Source organism: Melospiza melodia, chromosome 14 (assembly GCF_035770615.1).
Source record: "Melospiza melodia melodia isolate bMelMel2 chromosome 14, bMelMel2.pri, whole genome shotgun sequence".
NCBI lineage: Eukaryota > Metazoa > Chordata > Aves > Passeriformes > Passerellidae > Melospiza > Melospiza melodia.
This window is the reverse complement of record NC_086207.1, coordinates 16,427,347-16,446,398: the sequence shown is the minus strand read 5'-3', so window position 1 is coordinate 16,446,398 and position 19,052 is coordinate 16,427,347. Positions and strand designations below refer to the sequence as shown.

The 19,052-nt window shown below is 39.5% G+C and overlaps 1 protein-coding gene across 1 annotated transcript in view; it reads left to right on the top strand.

Annotated features, from left to right (window-relative positions):
• CLINT1 (clathrin interactor 1) overlaps positions 1-18,670 on the top strand; it is a 46,682-nt gene extending 28,012 nt beyond the window's left edge. Inside the window, exons 5-12 of the mRNA XM_063168931.1 lie at positions 649-813; positions 3,293-3,467; positions 8,316-8,559; positions 9,050-9,131; positions 12,445-12,522; positions 15,135-15,430; positions 16,042-16,246; positions 16,982-18,670. Coding sequence (XP_063025001.1) covers positions 649-813; positions 3,293-3,467; positions 8,316-8,559; positions 9,050-9,131; positions 12,445-12,522; positions 15,135-15,430; positions 16,042-16,246; positions 16,982-17,322 — 1,586 coding nt within the window. The 3' untranslated portion in view covers positions 17,323-18,670. The remainder of the gene's footprint in view (positions 1-648; positions 814-3,292; positions 3,468-8,315; positions 8,560-9,049; positions 9,132-12,444; positions 12,523-15,134; positions 15,431-16,041; positions 16,247-16,981) is intronic.
• Positions 18,671-19,052: the final 382 nt, after the last annotated feature.

Here is a 19,052-nt window from a genome sequence, read left to right as displayed (position 1 = left end):
CAACATGAGTGTTGGGGTTTATATTAAAATATGCACTAGAGACTGGTCCCCTGTGGTGTCCGTAAAGGAATAGCTTTAATCATATGGGAAGAAAAGGTTAGAGCTCCAAAACACACACATCTGTTTGAAGCTGGGTTTTTTTCCTCCCACCAAATAATATTTACAGTGCAAAGGCAGCAAGGCCAGTGTGTGTTTTGAATGTGAAAAAGGCTGGAAAGGAGCACATTTAGCTTATAGTACTTCCCAACTGAAAGCAATTTTTCAAAAAATCAGTTCTGCCATGAGACTGAGTTCTTGCAATGAAACTTGCAAAAACTGTGCTAAAAAGACTGAGGAAGAAGAGTGATATTTTGAGGGGTTAAAATTGTTCAAGTGGAGAATACAAGATCTGTCTCAGCCTTTGTTGATCTCTTCTATGTTTAAGTACACCATTCAGTGCAAACTCATTTATCTAAATTTTGTTAATTAGTCCCTTTTAAAGAGATGCAGTGGACCTCATGCAGTAGTCCCAAAATCTTTGAATCGTAAACCGTTGTGTTTACGATTCAAATTTTTTTATCAATTTGGTGTTCAGTATTGCTGCCTCTTACTATTTTCCTTTTCCCTCCCATCTTCCATCCATCATCTGTGTCCTGCATTACCTGACAGATGAGAATGGCAAGGACCAGGGGATAAACATCCGCCAGAAGGTGAAAGAAATGGTTGAGTTTGCTCAAGACGACGATCGGCTGCGGGAGGAGAGGAAGAAAGCAAAGAAGAACAAAGACAAATACATTGGGGTGTCCTCGGACAGTGTCGGAGGGTTCAGATACAGTGAGTACTGGGCTGCCTTGGCAAGGATTGCAATCCACTTTTGCTTTCCCAAAAGCACGTTTGGAGCCTTGAAATGCATCTGTGCATTTTGTATGAGTTTCCTGGGGTCTGTCAGAGCTGACTTTACAGGCACTAAGTACTCCTTGCTCCCAGTCCCTCTCATAGTGTGTACCAGGGGTCTGAGCTTTTGTTGGGGCTTCCATCTGATGTGTCCCAGCATGCCATCCATGATCCAGCTGCCAGTCTGTGTTTTTTTCTGGCCTGAGTAAATCCTTGGCTGCTTTTAGTAAGGGATGAGTACCAAAGTCCCAATGGCACAAGGCTCTGGTTTGTTGATTTCTTTGAGAGAAGGGTTTGCTGTAAGAGCTCAGTAGTAGCTGTGCAGGGCTTAAACTTCACCTGTTTGCCTGATGCTTTCTGACTTTTTTACTTTTCTTATCTGTGAGCCTTCCACTTAGATTTGATCCCTCCTGTTTTTGACAGGTTGCTTCTCCATTCTCCCTTTTCCTCATATGCAAAGTAGTTTAAAAATTTCCAAGGGAGGATAATTCTTGTTTTATTACATTCCTTTAGCCTTTGCTACTTGCTTGGAATTGTGGTGATTCTCTTTTTAGGAAATACTTATGAGTCACCGTATTTGTACTTTTTGTACATGTCCCTTTGTTCTCTCACTGATCTTTTGACTTCTCTGTGCAGAGTCGTGATCTATCCTTTTAGGCTGGGTAGGATCATTTCTCCATGTGCTCTTTAGGTATCATTCAGGTTTTTTAATTTAAAGGACTAGTTTCTGTCTTGTATTTAATTTTTGTGGTAAAGGGTTTTGAATTATTCCTTCATTTGTTGAGTAAAGGTTTTTTAAAAGTCTTTCTTGCAGCACAAAGCAAACCCTTTCCCAGGTGAGATTTCTAATCAAGAAGATTCAAGTTATTTAAACAAAAATGCTTTTATTAAGATTTTTTTGTTAGTTTATTTTGTCCTGAAAATACTGAGCTTCTAGTTGGTGTCTATTTTAATTTAAAAATTTGTATTGCACAGGCAAATCCCTCTAAAGGAATCTGCATTAAAATGCTTGAGAGCCTGACATAAACTGAAATAAGGCCATTTTATTCTCCTGCAAAATTTAACAGCAGTACATTTCTGAGCAGTGTCTCCTTTTCCAATGATAAAGATCTCACTGAGTATCTCATGGATTTGTAGCAGGTTCTTAAATGGAAAAGTTTTATGGATCTAAACAGATGTCATTGGAGACTTGCACCTATGTCTTTACTAAGAAAATACACCCTATATGATATGAAGTTATCAGATAGGTATAATTCAAATTTTGCACCTTATGGTGCTGGAATCATAATTTTCTTTTTATTAAAATGGCTTAATTGAAAACACCTTGAACATCATGAGAGCTGCAGTAGCATTTGTTTGTAACTTGAAGTAGGGATTATTTCACTGTGCTTCCTTTCTGCCTAAGTAAAAAAAAAATATTACTATTTTGCATTTTTAAAAGATGCACAAAAAATGGCTTGTTGCATGTGCATGATAGCCCACAATATAAATGTTTGCCTATGAATGTTGTGTAGAAACTGAGCTCGTCTGGTTTCCTTTATACACCTGTATTTTGTGAGGAAGATCTGATACAAGATCACAATACAAGATGAAGTGTGCAGTGCTTCTGATAGCAAAGTCTTTGTTAAAATGGTTTTTTAATTTGAATTAAACTCAAGTTGGCTGTGTGTGTACAAACAAGACTCTTCAGTGTTCTAGACTTCCTTGATGGGATTGTACAACAAATATGCTAATTTCAAGTAAAACTGGCAGCTGTTTGTAATCTAAAATACCAATATCAAGGTCTGAAATACTAAGTTAGAAAAAAAAATTTTTGATTTCTTGGTAATAATGCTCAGGAAAAATGTTCAGGGTATCCAGTGGCCCCTGAAAAGGTGAGTTTACTGCCTTTTCTTTTTTCATCTCTTAAAAAATTTTAAAATTTTTTTTAATTGCTGAGTGTGGAAAATGAAAAGTTATTATGCACATTCTTTCAGTATTTTGGTACTGTGTTTCTGTGTATTAATGTCAGTGTATAAAACCCCCAGTGATCACTCAGCTCAGCCAGGAGTGGAATATCCTGCAGTAAGGGCTGTTCCAGAAGTGCCATGTGCCCTTCCTGCTCAGCTGCTTCTGCAGCCAGGGCTGCTCCTGCCTCTGCTGCTCCTCCAGCAGAGCCCAGCAGCCTCCTGATGTGCTGGGCATTGAGCTTGTGGCATTGCCATAAACAAAAGTCTTTGAGCCTTCATTCCTGCCACTTCATGATGGACATTCCATGCTGTGCCTTGCTGTAATAGAGTTGATTCAGCTGGGGGAGCTTTGTTTGCTCTGTGAGCTTGTACAGCTCAGGTGTGTGGGGCAGGGGGGCTTGAGAGGGATTCCAGAAAGGCCACAGGCTTTTTTTGGGTACCTTTAATAGTTCTTATCTTTGTCTTACCAGGTGAAAGATATGATCCTGAGCCCAAGTCCAAATGGGATGAAGAATGGGATAAAAAGTCAACTTTTCCTTTCAGTGACAAGTTAGGGGAGCTCAGTGACAAGATTGGCAGCACCATCGATGACACCATCAGCAAGTTCCGAAGGAAAGATAGAGAGGACTCTCCAGAAAGGTGCAGGTACTGAGCTATTGTACCCTGAATTTATCTGTGAGATTACTCTTAGGAAGCAGTTTGACATTGCTGGATATAAGCTACAATCCACTGCCATTCTTTTTGTCTGTAGGGGGAAGCATATTTGGGTTCAGTACCTGCTTCCTGGGCTTCTGCAGCTCCCCTGGCCTTGGGGAGCAGAGTGGCTCTGGCAGGAGTGAACTGCTCTTGGCTGCCTTCCATTACTGCCCCAGCTGCTGGCAAAGCAGGGAATTTGGCTGAAATATCCAAAGCTTTTCCTTGTCTCAGCAATTCAGTGCTCATGTGCCAGTGTACCGTAGGCTGCCACTTAATGCTGCACACACTCTGAATGCTGGAGTGCCAAGGAAGAAAATTGAAATTCCTTTGACACAGTGCTGCTTCCCTGAGCTGATCTGAGGAAGAACAGCCTGCAGGTGATTTCTTAGAAAAAAAAAAAGTTAATTTCAGTTGAGGCTTTTCAGGAAAATACTTTGTTTTACATCTGGTCATTAAATTTATTCAGTAAGGGAGAAAGTCTACCCTGCTTTGGCTACAGAAAGAACTTAACATCTGTCACACTTCAACAGGTGCATTGAATTTAATTATCTGGAGATCAAGTTTGTACTTAACAGAGTCTGAAATTGCTGTAGAGAAAGTGCTCAAGTATATTGAAATAATTCCCTTTTGGGAAACAACTGAAAAATCAAATTTGCACTGAGATTTGATTAATATTTTTTACAAGAATATCTTTAGATAGGCACACATGTATATGAACATAAAAATCCACATGCACACATCTGTGTGATGCAAAACTAAAGCAATTTTGCACGGAAACAAAAAATAATAATAATGGCAGCATTTCTGGAGGAAAGCCCTTGTGGTCCTCTTGGTGGGGCATTAATAAAACATAAAACTGGCATTCTTTGCACACATCAGGGTTCCCTCTTAGAACCTAATATCAATGGACTACAAAGGGAAGGGATCAGAAGAAAAGTAAACAATTCACATGTAACAATGGTACATTTCTGTGTGCATTTCTGTACTTATCTTTCAAAAGCAACTTGTCCCATGATGTCTGCAGACCTCACCAGCCATGTTTCACATAGGGACTGTACAGTAAACATTTTTTTTTGTCTTATTTCTTTTATTTCTGAATAAAAACTGTCTCTTACATATGCTGGATAAAGTCTTATATTTTTCAGTGGTTTAGACAGTCCTTTCTGAAGTCTAATCTTTAGCAAAAGCAGTGTATTTTGATGAATTCTCCACTGTACATCTTTGCCCCAAATAATACTGCTCTTTTTCTCTGGCTAATATTACATTTTACATTTTTGCTTTGCTCTTGTAACCCTTGTCTCTTCTGTTTGATTTTTCTCCTATTTTTTGTGGTCTATGTCAGGTTTTGTTTGCCTCAAAATTTATAAAAATTATAAACTTGGGACTCAGAATAAAAGGAGGAATTTTTGGGACATACATGAGCAAAGGCAGTTTGGTGTTTGCAGGTTATTCTGCTGTAAGAAGGAATTCAGGCTGCAGCATTTCAGCTCCTCTAACATTGCTTCAAATCCCAGCCTGGAATTTCTTTTCCTCTTCTCCTGGCATGGGGATCAAATACATGGAAAGGATTTTTTCTAAGGGTTTGAGTGAAGAGGTTTGTTTCTACAGAAGCCATCAGAAGAAGATTGAACAGATGGTTATAGAATGTCTGTATATATCCTTAGGAATACTGTAAATACATGCCTTAGTGCATGCTCTATTAGCAAAATACTATATTTAAATATTAAAACTGAAGGTGGCATAAAATTTTAATTATCATAACTTAGGCTCAGAATAACATTCTTTTGTAAATGCCTCGTGAAATCTCTGTGTTTTCACACTTCAGCAATTTTTTTTGTAGAAAAAAGTGCCAAAAATGTACTGACTAATTTGTAGCCTGCTGCCATATAATAACAATTAAGTTGCCATTTCACTTGGAAAAGTGACTAAATGGTGATACTCACTCAGCTGGCAAACATGCTGCTATGTTCTATTGTTTCAGTCTTAATAACTTTATAAACCATTATTGCTTGAGTAAAGCCAATAAAAGCCTTGAAGCACAAAGAATAAATGTGTCTTACACATCTTACCTGTGGCCAATAAAGCTTGGAAGCCATGGTCTTTACACACCAGAAGAACTTGGCCAAACTTGTGCATTTCTGACTTTTCTTAGATGGAAAAAAGTGCTTGAAGGAAGTAAGAACTTTACCAGACAGCTAAATGATACAAAATAAGTGTACAGTAGATTTCAGTGCAACTGCTTTACACAGTGAAATTTGGAGAAGCCAAGTCTGCTGCCTTTTTTTAATTTAGATGAAAAATTCTAACAGCGTTATAGAGGAAATGAATTTTTTCCATTAATATATCCCTGTGCAAATAGTGAAAACCTCAAGCAATACCCCATGGGGTGGGAAAGCCTCTGGTTTTCTTTCTTAGTGCTTGTTAGTTCTTAGGTGAATAAACCAGCTGCTGTCCTGAGTCCTGCACTGCACACTGAAATTCTTGTTTCTGAATTACCTGCAGACACAGAGGTGCTTCTGAAACACTGCATTTTTTTTTCCTAAGAATTCTTAAAACTCTATTAATCCTTGTTTCACCAGTACTCAGGTTGATGTAGGTAACAGAATAGAAAGGAAGCAAAGCTTCCAGTGCTCCTCTGAAAGGAGGCAACAGCCATGTTTAAAGGCAACTCTAAAGAATGACTAAAAGTCTACTTTTGGTCATTTTATGATACCAAAAGTATCTAGAGAATGACTTTTATATTGGAGTGTAATTTAAATAAACTTAGTCTCAGTAAATGGTTTTTGTTTTCTTAGAGGTTGTTAAAGAAAAACTCTCACTACAAAAACTTGAGGCAAAGGAAAAGAGCATGTGTCCATACTTTGATTTCTCAAAGTTGTAATTCTATACTTTCTTTGCAGAAGTTTTTTAATTATTTGGTACATTGCTGTAATTTTAAGTTCTCTGTGCAATTCTCAGATGAAGCACTGCAATTTTACTAAGCACAGTAAACACTTAGAGCAAACATTAATCTGTAATTTTATTTTTTTTTTTTGTTAATGTGACCATTAAAGAAAAATAAAAAGTGGATCTCCTGAGAGAGTTTGGAAGAAGTACAGGTTGTCATGGAAAATTGAATCTTGTAATATTTATTCTCCTTTCTGGCATATGTGCTTAATTTCTTTCCTCAGAGCCTTTAGTCATTTTTTTTGCTGTATATCACCAAAGACTGACTTTTTTCATTCTTGCATTAGTGAGATAGATCTGCAGCAGTTCTCTATCAATCAGACTTTGCTTGTCACTTGTTTCCTTAGCCCACAGAACGTTGTTGGACTCTGGCAGATATTAAATACAACACATGGACAGACTGAGCCTTAATTGTGTTGTCTGGTCTTGGATGTTTCCAGCTGCATACTCCACCCTCCTCCAGGGCTCTTGGGGTGGATGCCCTGTGTACACCATGAGAATTTGCAGATCCCTCTGCTCTGGGGGCTCCTGTTAAAATCCTGATGTCCCAAATGGAGATGTGGCTCTGGTCCCCTCTGTGCACACAGATGGGGTAGCAGGGCTGGGCTCACACTGCAGGGTTGGAGTGCTTTGGAAAAATCAAGTTAAATGATGCCATTTGAGCTCCCCTATCTGTGAAAGGCTGACTCAAGCCAATGCCAGAAGCTGCTGGTTGGTCAGCAGCTGTGAAATTTATCTTTTTAACAATAAAAGAATTGCAAAAGGGAGTGAGCATTTGTGTTGAGTGATGTTACTGAGCTGAGCCATCCCCAGTGGTGAGCAGGTAACATGCACAGAGGAAATGGAACATGCAGCATGTTCCCAAAAAGCCACCATTGTTAGCAGAGAACAAAGGCTCCCCCCCAGAGTATATTGCAGTTACTGTCACATTCCCTCTGACAAAGGGACAGCCTTTCTTAAATTTTTCAGTTTTAGTATTCTAATGCATTATTAAAATATAAAACCCTTCCACTTTCAACTCTGTTGCTAAGGGAATTACAATTTCAAAATACATTCCAATGTATTTAAGCTTTCTCTACAGCAATTCTCACTGTTATGTACAAATCCTGATGGTAACAGGCAACGTGACTGGTGGTGGAGGCCAATTGCTTTCTTTGTGAAAGGCTTAAAATACAAAAGTCGAAAATATAACAAATTTATCAAATAGTGTGCAACAACATCTATAAAGTTTTTGCCTAAAAGGGTGATATTTTTGTTCTTTTACATTTTGAGAACAACTGTGCGTGCTCTGCTAATGGTAACATTGCATTGCATAATTGTGTAAGCAGTCTGTTCCCACAAACATCTCTAAGAATATGAAAGCCTGATTCCCTGGAAAAGGAAATGAGCTGAAATACAAATGGAATTGTGCAAATCCAAAAGACAGTACAGAATATGGTTCACTGCTTTCTGTCTCTTGGTGTAAGTACTGAGCACACCTGCCAAGTTAACTTTCAGTTGCTGAAGTGTTACGTAATGTGTGGGGGAGTTCCTGTCAGAAGGTGATTCAGTGTACTGGGTTTAAACACTGATTTCCTATTATCCTCTGTCGTGGACTTGCAGTTCATGCTTAACAAAATAATCTGCTTTTCTCCACTGCTTCTGTACAACAGGTGCAATGCTGTGTGGTGTGATGTGTTGTGTAAGGATGGAACAGTTCCTCTCTCAAATGTAGGAAAAAGCAGCATTTTTATCATGAACTGTTGTACAAGAAACTGCAGTAACCAAAACTCTTGTAGCTTAAGCCAAATGTCCTCTCAAGGAATTGAGAAGTCCATCACAAATGCTGTGCTATCACTTTTGTTTTTCTAGTGACAGTGATGAGGAAAAATCTAGAAGAGGCAAATCTCCCAAAGCTGAATTTAAAGATGAAGAGGAGACTGTGACAACAAAACACATTCATATTGCACAAGCTACAGAAATTACCACCATCAGACAGAAACGCTCAGCAAATCCTTCCAAAACCATTGACTTGGGAGCAGCAGCTCATTACACAGGAGACAAAGCAAGTCCAGAGCAGAACTCTGCTGCTCATCCTGCACAGCCTACGACAAAGGTGAGACAGCAGGACAGCACAGCATTTTGGAAGCTGTTTCTTCTGTCCTCTAAGCCATTTTCTGATTTAGGGTAGATTTTGGAATGCAGCCTTCAAGGGAGCTGTTTTATCAAAAATGTTTTGTTTACCATAGTCTATGGAACGGTATAGTTGTAATTAATTGTGATTTCTTTAAGGTGGAGAATTTTTTAAATATAGTCATTAGCATGTTTTGCTCTCTTCAGGACAGCAAAGAGAATTTTGGCATGAAGTGTTAAAGATTCCATGAAGCTGCGTGCTTACTGAAAACTTACCAAATTCTTCAGTTATAAAAGACTATGAGCTTTAGTTTTTCAGTATTTGATTTCACATTTTAGCCACATGGTTGTTTGCTTTAAAGCCAAATCTTCAAAGCAAAAGCAAACAAAATCCTTCAAAACCCCAGAAAACTTTTTAATGTCATTTGATTAACAACATCATGAGTTGAGATCTGGTGTCCTTTCTTCTCCAGGCTACTGTCCCCTCTGGCAGCAAGTCCTCTAATGACCTGGTGGACCTGTTGTTTGATGGAGCCAGCCAGCCAGCTTCCACAGGTAGGTGGGGTCTGTTCCAGTTCTGAGGAGAAGCTTGTTTGTTGCTGGAATAAAGTAGATAAATTGAGAAATGAATACTTGAAAAAATGTAACACTGCCTAGAAAGAGCCCTTTGTAGCAAGGTACTGTGTGTGCTATTGCATGGGACTAATAAATGTTAGGAGCACAAAGATTAACTGCTAGATCAGTCTGTCAGAAACTGTGTATGTAATGCACTTATTTATAATTAACTCTAAAAGCAAGAGCAATCCATTCATATTCAAGCATTTCTCATAGTGCAGTTCAAAGGCTGGGCAGGTGGAAATGGATAATCTTCATGGAAGCTTTCATCTGAGGTATATGGCAAACTTCTTTTTTTGTCTAATTTTCTCTTGGCACTTGGTTGATCCAAACCCTAGAACCAAAAGGAAATTGCTCCCTAAAAATTGAATTACTCATTTAAAACACATCCTTCACTCTCTAAATGTATAGTAAATCTGTTAGTGTTCAATGGACTTACCCTTATGCTCCCAAAATGCAGTTTCTTTTTAGGAGTGTGTTAAATTTCAGTGCATTCCTAATAGATTGGTAAGAGTACAAAGGATCTTTTACATCACAGTTACCACAGTTCCATGAAAGTTAAGATCCTGGATCAGAACCACTATCCCAAGTCAATACTGATTTTTTTTCTACCTAATTCTTAGGGCAGAAAGGTTTCGAACCCTTTTTGTTTTATATACAGTGTGAATGTTTTTGCTTTTATAAAAATAAGATCCCATTGAGAATAGATGTTTCCACTTCAAAATGAACCTGCTCATATTTCAAGCAGAACTATGGCAGCTTCTGTATTACAGTGTATTTAAATCTTTCATCAGTTTGGCTCATTGTTGTAGTCAGCCTTTTTTCTCTTTTTTTAATCTTTTTTTCTCCTTTTTCCAAAGCAGCATTTAGAAATGGTGCTGAGAAGAGGCACATTACCAGCTGTCCTGCTAAATAACCTCTGCTGACCTGAGCAGGCAGATGGAAAGGGTTCATTTGTAGTGACAGATCTCGTGTGGGAATCTTTGAGGCTTGCTCATGTTGAGAGGATTAGCACTGTCCTTCACACGCAGGTCACTTGTTCTGACCACTGCTCCTTGCAGCCCAGGCTGTGGGAACATTCCCAGTGTCAGGCAAGGCAGAGGGAAAGGGTCAAATGCAGCCTTTGATGTGTCCTGTGAAGGAACTGGCAGGGAAGTGATGTCAATTCAGGGAACTTAGGGTTTGCTTATCTGTGTATTTTCAGGTGCAGAGATGTGAAAGGGTTGATTGGGCTCAGTGTTACTCTTTACTGGAGTAACACAGTTTGTATGTGAAGGGGTGCTTGTTTGCCATAAAAGAGATGTAAAATCCCTGGTTAGACCTGCTGGGAGGACTTTCTGGTGTTACTGAGCTGAGGTTCTTTAACCTTTCTTTAGAGAATTGCTATATCCAGCTTAATCTCTGTCACCTCTCTCTGAAATTCAGTTTCACTTGAAAACAGGCAAGAGATGGGGAGGAAAAGTTAAACTTGACCGAAGATGTTAAGGGGTTATTTTGGGTTTGAACTCAGTTCTGTTTTTAAAATTAAATTAATCCCTAGGCACTGTCAGGCAGCCCAAGGATAATGGGTGTAGCAGGGAGCATTGATTTTTATTTTTTCCTTCAAGCAAGTGGTCAGGAGTGTGTCATCTGTGTTTCTTATTCAGCATATAAACTCTGAAACCATTAACCTGTTCTGAACTCTGCAGGCACATATGTGGGGAAAAAAACACTTGAAAATGTTCATTGCAGTAGACAGGATAAATAGGATCAGATCAGGTTTTTAGTTTGATATTTCACTGTTCCTTTTTCATTTCTTGGGTGTCAGAATAAAACGTGTATAGACACACAGGAGATGTTTATTAGATCACTTCAGAATTTGTGTTGAAGAAATTCCTTAACTTTTTGTGGAGTTGTTTCCCTCTTGAAAAGGTGTTGAAAGAGTTTCTGTAGTGCTGTGTCTGAAAGTTCAGAGACCATCCTTGCATTCTCTGCCCATGTTTTATATCCTGCACTACACTCTCAGCAAGAAGACATTTCCCCTTGGAAGAGCAGTCGCCTTCCTGGCAATGTCTACAGTAAAATAACATTAAAAAGAAATACAAGTACACATGTATTAGGAAGTGAATGGTTCCTTTTATTACTGCTGGCCATTTATTAAAAAGGAGATGGTTCTGGTTTAATTAACCCAGTTGAGAGTAGCAGATGGGGCAGAATGTCTTGCAGCGATAAGACAATTCTGAAATGGCACCAGATGTTGGAAGCTGTCCCTGGTGGTGTTTGAGTGCAGCACAGATGTTCCAGTCCCACCTGGCTGCCTCCTAAGCACTGCAGGCTAAGCAGCTGTGATGTAACCTATATAATGTACGCAGAACACTAAAAGCAAAATAATTGAACTGCTGCAGCTTCTTCTGAGGGTGGGACTGCTTGGAGGTGAAATCTTTAAGGACAAACAAATACGGTCAACTTCTTGGCTTCCTCTGGTCAGTGGAATACCTGCTTGAAAACAGTACCAATCATAACTAGTGATTTTTATATCTTTTCTGAGTTTATTTTAAAAATCAGCTTTACAATATGGTTCTTAAGTCTTCTGCTTTTATACCTTGGCCGTATCTTTTTAGTGAAAATTTGTTACTATGCTGTATTCAGAAGTCAATAATTTATATGCTGTATACAAATGTCTAGTTGGAAAACTTAATGTTCTTGCTGCAGAAAGGAAGCAAACTTATAAAAAAATGAACACACATGGAAGCTCTGTCCCTGAAATCCTAATTCAAGATCATTGCAGAATCATTCATGCTTTAAGTAACACAAAAACTAAATATAAGGTGACATGTAATTTTTCATAAGGAAGCATAATAAATTAACTTTTATACAATAGAAATGGTTGGTCTTTTTATATTATGCTTCTAGATTTTTAATTTTACAAAGTGCCAAGCTGATAGCATCACTCCCCAGTTAAAAACTTGTTAGTCTTTTTAATATCTCTGAATTTATTTTTGGAGGTGACAAAAATTTGCCTGTTTTAGTTCTTCCCATGGAAAACAACTGCAAGATCTGCAAGGCAGTTGGAAATAATCCAGTTTGTTGTTGCTCAGGCTTGTATAAACATAGTGTGAGGATGAACAGGAAAACAGAGCTGACTTAGGGAGCAGAATCAATAAATGCCTTGTGTCAAGTGCAGAACAGCTTTTCTTCATAAATCCCATATGCAGTTGTTGCAATGGATCTTTGCACAGTTCTGTAACAGCTTTTGGTTTCTCTCTGTTCCTAGGTGGATCAAGTGACCTATTTGGAGGATTTGCTGATTTTAGTTCACCTGCTGCTTCAGCGAGTTTCCCATCATCACAAGGTAGGATTGATGTAGGGATTGCAGTGCTGCTGAAGGGTGGAAGGAGGGCAGGAGATGCCATGTGGCATTATTGAAAGTCCCTTCCCTTTCCAGGGTAAAGTGTGTGTGTGTGTAACTGGACCACAAGTGCTCTGGGAGGAAGGAAGATGCAGCCTGGCTCAGTGCATGTGCAGACATTTTACCTGCAGACAGACAAGCTTATCAGGAGACATGGCCACCATCTGAAAAGGTTTCCCTTAAAATTAGACTGGAAATCAATAAAATATGCTTGGAAACCTCATAAAGTGATCCAGTTTCCTTTGGTGGAATCTTTGTGGGATCTACAGGGCTGCAGAAAACCCTGGAGTGGGGAGAGCTGGCTGGCTGTCCTTTGTGAAGTTAATTTGAGCAGTAGTGATGTTTGTGATGAGGGGTTCTCAGCCAGGATGCAGGATCAGGTACAAAATGAGAAAAGAACAGCAAATCTACCTGGAGGCAGGCTTTTAGTCAGCATGTTTCCATCTCCTCCTTTATTTTGCTGTGTTGGGAAGGCTCTGCTGGGCCTGGGTTGGTTAACAGACCTTCAGTGTACTTGGTAGGAAAGAACTGCTCTGGTTTTTGAGCTTTCACAGTCAAACCCAAGATGTTTTGCAAATACAAAGCTGCCCACTATGCAAATAACTCCTGTGTTAATACAGTCTAAATTGATATAATCCTTTATCTGCATTAACATGATTAATCTATTCCAATCACCATTATGCAAGGGACAAGGAGTCCTGTGAAATTATTAATCATTCCTGAACAGTGTAAGCCCCTCTAGAAATCTTTTCCTTGTTGATTAATCATCTTTGAAGTCCTACTGAAGGGGCAAAACCTCCTCCCTTTTACCCCCTCTTCCATTATTGGTGCTCAATGCACAGGTCTCAACACAGAAGGAGCACACTCAGCATTTACTTATCTATCAGGAATATTTAAAGTAGGTTTTAATTTTTAATATGTAATACTAATTGAAACATTCTAATATAGTGCCTCTTTGTGAGGAAGATCAAAGCAAATGTTCTGGTAAGGCCCTGAGCTAATGAATATTAGCCCACTTCATGCACTGAAGTTGTTGGCAATACTTGGATTTTGTGAATAAATTTACTCTTCTACTTTTCTTTAAATCGTAATGTGTTGGTAAAGAAACATGACTAAAGGTTGAAGGTGTATGTTGATAAATATTTACACAAAGTGTTAAAGTCTGCTGCAGTCACCCATCAGTGGGTGGAATAGATTATGGAAGCAGCCATTGCATAGGGCAAGAAATAGAAATTGGCACTGGATTCATCTGCCCCAGCTCTGTGTTTTGGAGTCTCTGTTCAGTCAGCTAAAGAAATCCAAGAGATTATTTAAATGTTCACCAGCACTCAAAGCTCATTTCCTATGGCAGTGCTGTTGTTTGTGATGTAGCTAAGTACCAAAAGTGAATCAGTGGGAGAATCAAAAAACCAGAGCTGGCCAGTGGCCCAAGCTTGGAGTGTGATTCTCTTATGTAGCCTGTGAGCTGTTTAAATGGTGTTGCTTTATATTCAGCATCTTCTCCAAATGCTGTTTTAAGCTTTTCTTCCCCATCAGTTCTGTGAATCAACAGTTTCCCTGTTAATGGGGAAACACATGTTTTGAGGGAGGGAACATCTCCTCCTGTTTGACTCCAAGGTTTGACACTCTCAGTTCACTGGTTTGTGTCACAACATCTGTGATGCTGAGGTGCCCTTGCAGGTGTCTACAAACAGCTCGTGCTGTTGGCTCTGCCTTCACAGAGAAATACAGAGAGAGAGCTCAGAGTTCTGTGTTCTGATTTAACACTTGTCTCCAAAAACCCCAACTATTGAAATGGAACAGTCTTTAAGTGATGAACTACAAGAGTTCAGCAAAGCTGCTGCTGAGAGAAATGATTGATCCAAGATTGAATTTCTGCTTCAAATCAAGGCATTTAGTTCAGGAATCAAATTTTAAAAATCTAATGTGTTTTATATGAACACTCCATGGATGGGAAGTGCTTATTCCTTATCACCTCAAATAAGCTTTCCTGGCAACCTCCTCTCAAACTTCTGAGTTTTATTCCTCTCAGTGTAGTTTTATACAAAAAGCTACAGTTATATACAACCAAATTTGGATGTAGTTGTCTTGATTATGATGGAATTTGCTTTATCCAGTAGCTTGTTCCTTACAACTGCTCTCTCTGCAAATACCAGAATGCCAAGATAAAAGATTGATCAATATTATGCAGGTTCTCAGAGTTGTTCTGACTGTAGTCCCCAGTCTACCCCAGGTTGTCTTCCAGTTGTACTTCAACTGAAACAAACCTGTCCCTGCTTGCCTGGCATCCACAGGTGACATCTTATCCAACATCTTCTACTTTCTGTGTGCGGGTGTTTCATGTTTCCTTTCGTACCTTGTTAAAATTGTTGGAATATTCATGAGAGGGAGTGATGTCCAGATGGAGGTTCTACCTGCAGATGTTAATGTGGACGGACACAGATCAGCTCTCATTTGTTTCAGTTCATGGAGTATGGCATTTGCTCAGTGCCTTTCTCTAAGTCTTGTCTTTCTTCTCTGTCTTCCTTCCTCCCACACTGTTGCCTTTTCTTCAGGTACAGCAACAAGTGGAAATGGAGACTTTGGTGACTGGAGTGCCTTCAACCAAGCTTCTCCTTGTGCCAGTGCTTCATCTGGAGAGCTCTTCAGCAGCACAGCACAGCAGCCAGCTCTAGAGCTCTTCAGTGGCTCACAGCCAGCTCCGGGCCAGCCTTCAGCTGCTTCCAATTCTATGGATCTGTTTGATTTGATGGGACCCTCTCAGACAACCATGACCTCCTCACAAAGCATGAATTTCTCCATGATGAGTTCCAATTCCATGGGTGTCAGTTTACCCATGTCCAGGTCACAGGTATGCTGCTATTGCTACAGTTTGCTAATGACCTTCTTCTCCTTAATCACAGCTTTGAAAATGAATGCATTCCTCTCCTGGAATGCATTAGACCTGGTCACTCAGATGGGATCAGCATTTTGTCAAAAATGTTTCAATTGCATCCTAAACGGAAAATCTCATCTCAAAGATGGGTCTCATTCCTCTAGGAAGTGTAGCTGCTTTTTTGGAGCAGTCGAGTTTGGTAGTGTAAGGTCATTCTCCACAGAATGTTAGAGATTTCCAGCCTGGTCTGTTCTCCAAAATACAGACGTGCCTGCTGCAGTGGAGAGTGGTTTGGAAACTGTAAGGGATCATCTTGGTATTAGGAAGAAAGAATCAGCATGGTTGAGTTCAAAACTTGGCTGCTGCTGGTCACTGTCACTCCACATTGATGTGGGACTTGCCCTCTGCTTACAAATAATCTTCTAATCTAACTGTGGAGCAGCACCTGGCAGCCCTGCTTTGGAAGAGATAAAGTTCATGGCTTTGTGGGTTTTATTATCTTCTGTGGAAAACTAAATACTTCTTGTTCAGTTATTTCTTACCAATAAATTGTTTCAAGTGAATCCCAACAAACTTTTCTTTTTTAGCCTCTGCAAAGCATGAACCCAATGATGCCGAAGCCTAACTCACTTTATAATGCAAGGACAGAGATGGTCCAGAAAAATGCAAGCAAAACTCTACCCTCAACTTGGTCAGATCCCAGTGTAAATATCAGTTTGGACAATTTAGTACCTGGGATGCAGCCTTCCAAACCCCAACAGCCATCGCTTAATACCATGATGCAGCAACAGAGTAAGTGATCATTGCACTGTTATGCACACTGAGCCCTGTCTGTGTTCCATAGGCTGTCCCTGAGATCCAAGTCTTCTCTTTTCCTTCCTTTAGTCATACTTGTTTCATAAACCACAGTGACCTTGTGACACAAGTGTTCTTTAAATGGAGATTGGTGTGTCAGGAGGCTGTGTCTGTGCAGGTTCTGCTGTACAGCTTGCACCATGGCTGTATCTTGACTTTTGGCTTCCTAATCTTTAGAACTTCTCTAGAATATTTATTGGTATACAATGATACTCCTACCTTCTGTAGAAGCTTTCTGAGTCTTCCTGCAGAAAATATGGTAAAAAGGGCAACAGAATCATAAAATCATTAAGGTTGGAAAAGACCCTCAGGGTTTGCTGAGTCCAACCTGTGACCCATCCCCACCTTGTCACCCAGGCCCAGAGCCCTGAGTGCCCCATCCAGTGACCTTCCTTGAACAACTCCAGGGATGGGGACTCCAGACATCCCTGGGCAGCCCCTTCCCATGCCTGACCACCATTTCAGTGAAGAAATTCCTCCTGATGTCCATATCAGGAAGTAGCTGCAGGCCTGGCCATAGAGATTCCTTCTGGTGTTCAAACCAGGAAATATCTTCAGGCCGGGCCATCATATCCACATTCACAGCAGTGACCACACAAGTTCCTTAAATCACAAGAGCTCCTTCAGTATGAGAGGTTGCACTCAGTGATTTTTGTGCTCTTATCTTTGCAGATATGCAACAACCGATGAATGTGATAACGCAGAACTTTGCAGCTGTGAACCTCAGCCCCCAGCCCAGCATGATGCCTGTGAGGGCACAGAGCAGTGCCCTGCTGGGAGGGCCCGTGGGGCTGGCAGTGCCCGGGGTGATGTCAGGCACCATGGGCATGGCCTCCATGGCCCCTGCACCCTTGATGAACCAGGGAATGATGGGCATGAACATGGGAGTGCCGGCCACAGGAATGGGCACAATAGGAATGGGGGTACCCAACATGGCTATGACCTCTCTGACTCCTGGGACTGTACAACCCAAGCAAGATGCCTTTGCAAATTTTGCCAATTTTAGCAAATAAAGATTGTAAAATAAATAAATAAAATGAGATTAAAATAAAATAAATGGGCAGACCGAATGAAGGATTTTTAGCTGCACAAATATAGCTGGGGAAGGGATGGGAAACACTGATCAATTTTTTTTTTCTTTATCAGTTAAAGTGTCTACATAAAGAACCAAAAGCTATTTTCTAAGTGTTGAAATAACTAGTGTTCAAATTCTGGAGAGGTCAGAGATTCTTCTAAGGAATGTGTTGGATGATTTTGCAAAATAATTTGTATTAAGACCATCGAAAAACCTTTCCTACGTAGAAGAACCAATTTTAACTTTGAGACTTGATGGAAGACTGGATTGGGGACTGGGTAAAAATGTTTGAATCTAATTTTATACTTTTCTTTTTCTTGAAGAGCTTTGACTTTCTTTTCCCCCTCTCCCTGATCGCTTTGTCATAATTGGATCATTCCTTTTACTACCACTGAATCCACAATTGTGAAGTCACTCAAGTACTATGATCAGTTTTTTATAAGAATATATATTTTTGTCCAAAAATGGCTTACATATGTGACTATGGCTAATTCAAAGGGACCTGGAATGTATATATACTTTTGCTAATGTTCCAGCCACACTGCTGTATTACCCAAATTTTTATTGTAAAATTTCTCTCTCAGCAATTTGGTGATCAACAGATTTTTGGGGTCTTAACCTGCTTCTAATGTTACAACTGATATCCCATGCAAGTCTGGGAGAAGCTTTATCCAAGACAGCTGGAAGGTTTCCTTTCAGAAAACTCCAGAAAATGCACTTTCCTGGAGTTCTGTTCCAGTGGCACTTGGCATCCTTTGTAGCACCAATGTCCCTGAGGAGCCACTGGTTTAGGGCATCAGCAGCAGGTGAATCACACTTCAGTGATGTAAATCTGAACCTAACTTAATCCAATGGCATTGGATCCTGACTTTTATACAACACTTGGTGATTCTTTTCTGTAAATATGGCATTAGCAGCTGTGGAATCCAATAGAGGAGTAAAAAAATATATATATTAATAAAGGAGACCTGTAGCAGTCAGAGATTTTACTGATTTACTGAAAGCAAAAGAGTGAATTAAGGTTTTGGGGGGTTTTGTTTTTTCTTCTGTAATTCTGCATTTAAGTTCACATGAATCAAGATTTTAGAATCTGGAACACAAATACATTGTTATATTCACAAGCTGGGAATATTGTTAAGAATAAGCACTATACTATAGGTATGAAATTTATTGCCTCCCTTTTCTTATGTTGGATTTCTTTTTTATTATTAAATTGATAAAACTTTGTTTCCATTGTATTCATAATGTTCTGTTATACATAACATTAAAATGTTCATTAAAATCAATGTTGGGCTGCTTTTCCTTTCATTCCGTTTGACGTTTATGAGAGCATTTGGGAAAAAAAAATAATTATAATTTGGGCAAAGTAATTTTTATAAATAATTTAAAATTGTTTAATGACTTCTTATCTGAAGCCTTTCCTATCTGGCTCTACCGTTAGGAATTAAAAATGAAGCAGGCAAGATATCCTGACCCGCTCCAGCCTTGCTAATGCTCCATCTACAACATTTCTAATTAGGCAGAAATTCATGTACTTCAGCTAAGTGGTAATGAAAAGTGATTCATTTGCTGAATAAGAGATGAGAGTGAGTGTAATTAGCTGACTGCGGTTTTTAATCTTTCAACAATTCAATGTGTTTAAATTAGTTTCAAAGAATAGGAGCTTTC